At 29.9% G+C, this 7,246-nt stretch overlaps 1 protein-coding gene across 1 annotated transcript in view; it reads right to left on the reverse strand.

The window, feature by feature from the left end:
• Positions 1-362: 362 nt before the first annotated feature.
• The window catches only part of LOC111618317 (GRIP and coiled-coil domain-containing protein 1-like), a 40,972-nt gene continuing 34,088 nt past the window's right edge, over positions 363-7,246 (reverse strand). The window contains exons 11-13 of the mRNA XM_023359818.1: positions 3,251-3,574; positions 3,063-3,174; positions 363-1,038 (exon numbers count right to left, since the gene is read on the reverse strand). Of these exons, the coding sequence (XP_023215586.1) occupies positions 656-1,038; positions 3,063-3,174; positions 3,251-3,574 (819 nt within the window). The 3' untranslated portion in view covers positions 363-655. The remainder of the gene's footprint in view (positions 1,039-3,062; positions 3,175-3,250; positions 3,575-7,246) is intronic.

The following is a 7,246-nucleotide window of genomic DNA, read 5'->3' on the forward strand; positions in this document are numbered from 1 at the left end:
TTTATAAATTTATTTTATAAAAATGTTTATGAAATTCTTTTTATTATGTATATTAGTATGTTTTAGTACTTTTATAAAAATGTCTGTATAAATATATTAATAATTTTGTAATTACAAATTTTATAGTTATTATGAAATTAAGTTTATAAATTACAATTTATACATACATTTCAAATTATATATAATATATAAAAGAAAATAAGTTTAATTAAATAATGTTTAGATAAATTAAATACAGCAGATCATTATAAAATTTTCTTTAATAACTTTATATACCTATATATTTTTAACTTATACACAATATATTTAGTAAAAATATATTATTTCTATGATATATATTATATAATATATACAATATGGTTTTTCAACTATCAATAATAACATATAATAATCATTGAAAAAATATTCTTAACTAATTATTAATAATGATAAACAGTAGAATCCATTACCAGTAACACTTTTTATTATTAAAATCAAACATTTTTAGCTGTTCTGATATCATGTTGATGGCTGCAAGAACAATGGAAAACATTTGATTTTTTTATAATAGAGTGTTACTGGTAAAGTTTTTTATTGTTTATAGTAATCATTGTCATTTTTTTCTTAAAGCAAATTAATTTTGACATTGTCATCTCTTACTTATTGAATATTCAAATTATTTTGAATTATTCCATCGCCACGACTGATTAAATAACTTTACTTGTTCTATTTCATGAGGTGTAAAATGCAAAACAGTTGCAATTGCATTAAGCATGTGATGTCTGCTAATACCATCCTTGCATGTTATATATCTCAATACAACATTTTTGAGATATTCCATATTCATTCCTTCACTAGTCTGATTACTTTCGAGACGTTGAATTTTTGAATTTAACGATACTATTTCATCCATATACTTTTCTTCTTTAGTCAGTGTCACTTGTTGCAATTCTCGAAGGGCAGATTCTGCTTGATGTTTTGCACTTCGTAAGTTTGTGATTTCAACATCTTTTCTTGCTAACTCATGAGCATAATGTAATAAATGTCCTTCACTCTTACCACTATGAACACTGTGAATGTCACGGCACGCCACTGATATGTAATAATCATTGTAATATACAATGATGATAACACACTAGATCATCATCATAAAGATTTTCTTTGTTAATTGATAAATTTCTTGAAATTGCTATTGATGGAAACGGTGATCAACTAGCTGTACAAGGCCGTAAAAACAGGTCTGGCCAAGGCCAACCACTTTTTGCTGCCAATGTTACAAATACAATTCTAACTTCAAATCGTCTCTACTGTGCAACACTGTCAGACCAAACCAATAAATTTTTCCATAGACGGAAAGGGTTATCCCTAAGGTATTGCTTTCCTTCTCCCCAACAACATCATCTCTATCCAGGGAGATTTAGCAATTAGAAAAATTGAAATAACTAGATAAGTATTGAAAGTGAAATCTGTATAAATAAACAATGAGACTATTGCAATAAACATGGCAACTGCTCTCCATTTTGACTGGACCATTTTTTCCCTTTCCTATGGCCTGGCTTATTAATCTGTGAAGTGACTTCATAGTATGCAAGTTAAATGATTTCATTTTTGAATTCTAATTGCATTTACACTGTACAATACAATTTTCAATAAAAACCATTCCTATTTTTTTGCATTAAATAGATAACAATTAAAATTAGAAACTGTCATCCTAATCATTACATTCAACCAACTTTTAAGATCATATTTTAATTTTACAGTTTAAGTTAGTAAGAGAGAAATTTTTAAAAAAAAATTTCCTAAAATAAAACTTCAAACAAATATTCAAATAATTATATAAAAGGACTTATCCCGAGTTTTTTCTTATGCATTAAGTTTTTTGATTTTCTTTGAAAGTATTTTAAAAATAATACCAGTAACAAAAACTAAACTGAACTATTTTAGAACAATAAAAATACTTTAATCTTTTCTTGCATTTATGTTTTAGATAAATATTTATGTTGAAAATTGTGTTAACTATCATTATATAAAACTTTTGAATAATTTTGAAGAATTGTTTTTTATATTGTATTCTGAGAAACAGAATAAAATATAAAAAACATATACTGTATCATCAAAATTATTGTAATTGCCATTCACTGATGATATGTAACAGTGGCGTGCCGTCATTAGAAGCGGTGGAAGCGCCGCTTCCCTTGTATTTTATTAAAAATAAATACATATAAATTTTAATTATATGAAAATAATCGCACAATTATAATCGCACTATGTATCTTATTACAAATTTCTATACTATACGTGAAAAAAAAGATTGCTATTGTATATTCGAATATTAATGGCGGAGTGGNTATTTAGTAAAAATATATTATTTCTATGATATATATTATATAATATATACAATATGGTTTTTCAACTATCAATAATAACATATAATAATCATTGAAAAAATATTCTTAACTAATTATTAATAATGATAAACAGTAGAATCCATTACCAGTAACACTTTTTATTATTAAAATCAAACATTTTTAGCTGTTCTGATATCATGTTGATGGCTGCAAGAACAATGGAAAACATTTGATTTTTTTATAATAGAGTGTTACTGGTAAAGTTTTTTATTGTTTATAGTAATCATTGTCGTTTTTTTCTTAAAGCAAATTAATTTTGACATTGTCATCTCTTACTTATTGAATATTCAAATTATTTTGAATTATTCCATCGCCACGACTGATTAAATAACTTTACTTGTTCTATTTCATGAGGTGTAAAATGCAAAACAGTTGCAATTGCATTAAGCATGTGATGTCTGCTAATACCATCCTTGCATGTTATATATCTCAATACAACATTTTTGAGATATTCCATATTCATTCCTTCACTAGTCTGATTACTTTCGAGACGTTGAATTTTTGAATTTAACGATACTATTTCATCCATATACTTTTCTTCTTTAGTCAGTGTCACTTGTTGCAATTCTCGAAGGGCAGATTCTGCTTGATGTTTTGCACTTCGTAAGTTTGTGATTTCAACATCTTTTCTTGCTAACTCATGAGCATAATGTAATAAATGTCCTTCACTCTTACCACTATGAACACTGTGAGATAACATGCTTGTAAGAGAATCAAGTTCTGATGCAAATTCATCTTCTTTATTTGATTCTTGGTTATTCTGAGATATTTTTGTTCTAATCATTTTCTATAAAAAATATTAATTATAATTTTAAAATACTTTAAAAGATAATGATTATTAAATGCAAGATAAAACAACTTACATTTTCTATTGATATTAATGGATTTTGTAATTTCAATAACTTAATTTCATTATCTTTTTCTTCCAGTAATAATAATGTTCTTTCTCTTTGTTTCTTTAAATGATTTTCTACGTCATTTAACCGTGATTTATATTCTGTATTCATCTCCATCATATTCTGTTTATGCAATTCTCTCATTTCTTGAATTGTAACTTGGAAAGATTCTTCCTTATTTTTACATTGTTTCTCCATATTTTCCAATTGAAATCTCAGCATCTGCACTTTTTCTTGAAGGTCTAAATTTTGATTGTTTAATAACTGAACTTCTTTTGCATATTCATTATCCTAAAGTAAACATTAACAAAAATTCACTAATAATAAATTTGAATCATAATCCAATATTTCCTAGAAACAAAATATATAATATTCTCCTTGATGGTATAATTGTAATGGAATAAGAGAAAAGATGCAGAGTTATGAAACTTACAGGAAAAATAGAAATTCATAAGATATGCAAATGATAAAAGCTCAGCAGTGAATGGTGGTGCAGATGGCAACCTGAAAAGGACTACAATCAACCACATTGGACTATATGCTATTGTCTTGAATGATGTGAAAAATAGAAGATATTTGCCAGGTGCTTACAATATGATGATATAAAGTATATCATTATTTGACCTTCACTGAGTTGAACAACATTATCAAATTGCAAGAAGTACAGATGTCAATGCATGCCACTGCAAATTGCTTGACTTTGTAATATCAGCACTGTGCAATGCTGTGTCTTGCAGTGGATTCAAAAACATCCAGGACAACTTGGTGCCTCATATTGGTGTGTGTCACAGATCTCAGAGTGGATGAACTGATACATCAGGAGCATGGCAATATGTGATCCCTTTTCAAAAGAGAGAATTCACTTATAGCACATAGATGATGCAACTATGTCCATACAAACAAAATTAGAAAAAAGTTGCACGAGCCTGATCTCTAAACCAGATGAACTGCTAAAAGTGTTTCATTAACACAGAAACACTGCCTAGTATTGGACATTGGAGTAAAGAAATGTTCACAAATGAATCTAGTTCTGCTTTTGTCAGAATCAATGCTTTGACCTATACATTGATTCTGCTTAGGTCAGAGAATAATTTGGGAAGTGACACCACTGATGCTATACAGAGGTCTTTATTAGGAAGAATTATAGCAATCCAATAACAAGCAATATGCTATGGTAACATTTTTCAAACTAGGATTTGCAGATCAGTTTCAGAAGGTATCTAGTAATATGTTTTTATTTTCCTAAAAATATATTAGTAGAATCAAAGTTTTAAGTATATTATTGGGCTGCAATTTGAAAAAATTGTAACCTATAAATTTTCACTATCATCTGTCTGTCTTTCCTTAATCTAATCTTGAGAACGGCATTAGATAGATTTCATCTATCTAATGCCGTTCTCAAGATTAGATATGGAAACCTTAGGGCAGGAGGCCCTGATTAACTACATAGGAACTTCTGATGCAAACCAGAAGTAACATTATTTCAATTCAAAACTTTTCCCCTGAAAACAGTTAATAGAAGACCAGCATGACTTCATTGCTAACAGAAAAATATGATGTACAGGGACAAAACACTACAGTACTAATCTGAGGTGGAAAGCATATATTTTAAATTAAATAAATTAAAAATTGCAGCCTAGCATTGAGATGATGTCACAGCAGTGGTGTGCCATCATTGGAAGTGGTGGATGCACTGCTTCCCTTGTATTTTCTAAAAAAAAAAATAAATACAGTGGAACCTCGGTATACGACCTTAATCTGTTGCTGGTGTTTGGACTTATACCAAATTGGACGTATACCAAACCAACCTTTCCCATAAGAAGTAATGTAAAAATGATTAATCCGTTCTCATGTTAAAAAAAAAAAAATGGCTGGCTTTAAACACCTCGCTTTCCTGTCTAGTTCCTGCTTGATTTTTCATGAGATCAGCATGTATCATTTTAGCTTTCTTGCAAATAATTGCTTCTGATATGCTGTTGCCAGCACACTGTTTTTCAGTTATCCAAAGCAAAAGCAATTTCTCAACAGAATGTCTTCGATCTCTGTTTAGAAATTGATTTAACCCCTTTCGCAACGTTAGCAGATTTAATAATGTCTTTATTTTTCACGACTGTCGATATCGTCATTCTCGGAATACGGTATGCAAGAGTTAAATCTCGAACACACATGCCACCTTCACATTTCTCAACAATCTCTTTTTTCAGTTCCATTGTGATTTTAGTCATTTTTTTATTTTTCTGTTGCCTTTTTGCAATTCATGATTAATAAAAATAATAACATTTTATTTACAAATTAAAATAAAAAGAAATTTAACAAAGTTATAAACTGTGGCACCACGAACGTCTAGTCTGGTCTAATACACTGATAGTGCTACTTGTTTGTAGATGGCGCATATAATTGAATTAAGTCGTATACCGAATAAAAGTCGTATACCGAACAAAATTTGTTTCGTCCAAACAGGACGTATTCCAAATTGGACGTATTCTAAAGCAGACGTATACCGAGGTACCACTGTACATATTAATTTTAATTATATGAAAATAATCGTACAATATTTTATTATAACCGCATCATATATCTTATTAATTTCTATACTACATGTGAAAAAAAGATAAGATTGCTATTGTATATTCGAATATTAGTGGCAGAGTGGAAGTGCTGTATTGTCAGCATCCAAAAAGCTAGATTTGCATGTGCGCATTACAGAGCACCAACCTCACCCAGTTTAGCTGGTGGAAGCCAGGGACCTTGGGTGGATGCTACACGTATACTGCATCCAATTCTATCCAGGACCAGTTCTGGGCTGTTAGCCGCCTGCCTGCTAGATATTTGGCCGTCCTCGCCCAATTACGTGAATCACGAGTAGATTTATAACTTAACCCATCCGATAAGAATTTACTGGTATTTTTTTTTGATAGTTCTGTATAGTTGACAGGAGTTTAAAAAAATCCATTAAAATATTTGATATTTTTATTCCACTCTCCGATTTTATATTACTCACAGATTTCAATGTTAAACCAGTGATATTACGATTTCGTATGTCCCATCTCTAAGGGGATGTAGAAAAAAACGTGTACAATTCTTGTATAATGTTAAAAAATTAACTGTTACTTTGACAGCATCATTTACAACTAAATTTAATGAATGAGAGAGATGCACGAGGTACAGAAAAAGCTCTAGAATTTATTTTCCTTAAATTTACGATTTATGTATCCGTTTGTCATAAAAATTTGTCTTTCCACTTTTTTCCCGAGACTACAAATATTCGAGTACAAAGTAACCGGTTTCGACTTATTTCTACTTAAGAAGTAGTTAAATAATTAAGCGATTAGGGAATTGGGGACATAAACAAAACCCTGATGAAAGAGCCGAAATTTTACTTAAACAAAAGCTTAACAAAAGCAGTGTTTCTCAACGGGTGCAATATTGCCCCCATGTGGGCGTTTTTCCATGCTGAGGGGCGATTAGTAATAATTTATATTTTGGGGGCAAAAAACAATTTTCTGGGCAATATAGTAAAACATTATATTAAGAATAATTAGATATTTTATTCGTTATATCATACAATAATTAAACAAATAACATTATACTAGCCACTAGTCTATTCAATGCAGTACAAATTTGGCATTAGTCTTGGTCCTCGGCATCGGAATTTTGAAGTGAAGGGGGCAACAATAGGTAACAGTTTTATTGAAGGGGGCGATACTACGTTGAAGGGGGCGACGATTTGTTAGAGGTTGAGAAACACTGGCTTAACCGAACCATCTCTAGCCAAGTACAGTGGAGACTGATTTCTTTGTATTATTAATGTAATAAAGGCTGAAAAGTTGTAAATTTTGGAAATTTCTGAAGACACTTGGTCCTAAAACGAATTAGTTAGAAAACAAATGACTATTAAGTTTAACATATTTAGATTTTTACAGCTATGGTGAGAAACGTTTAAAATCTACAACAGCCCTGTCG

Source organism: Centruroides sculpturatus, unplaced genomic scaffold (assembly GCF_000671375.1).
Source record: "Centruroides sculpturatus isolate CEXI.00-Female unplaced genomic scaffold, Cexi_2.0 scaffold92, whole genome shotgun sequence".
Taxonomy (NCBI): Eukaryota; Metazoa; Arthropoda; class Arachnida; order Scorpiones; family Buthidae; genus Centruroides; species Centruroides sculpturatus.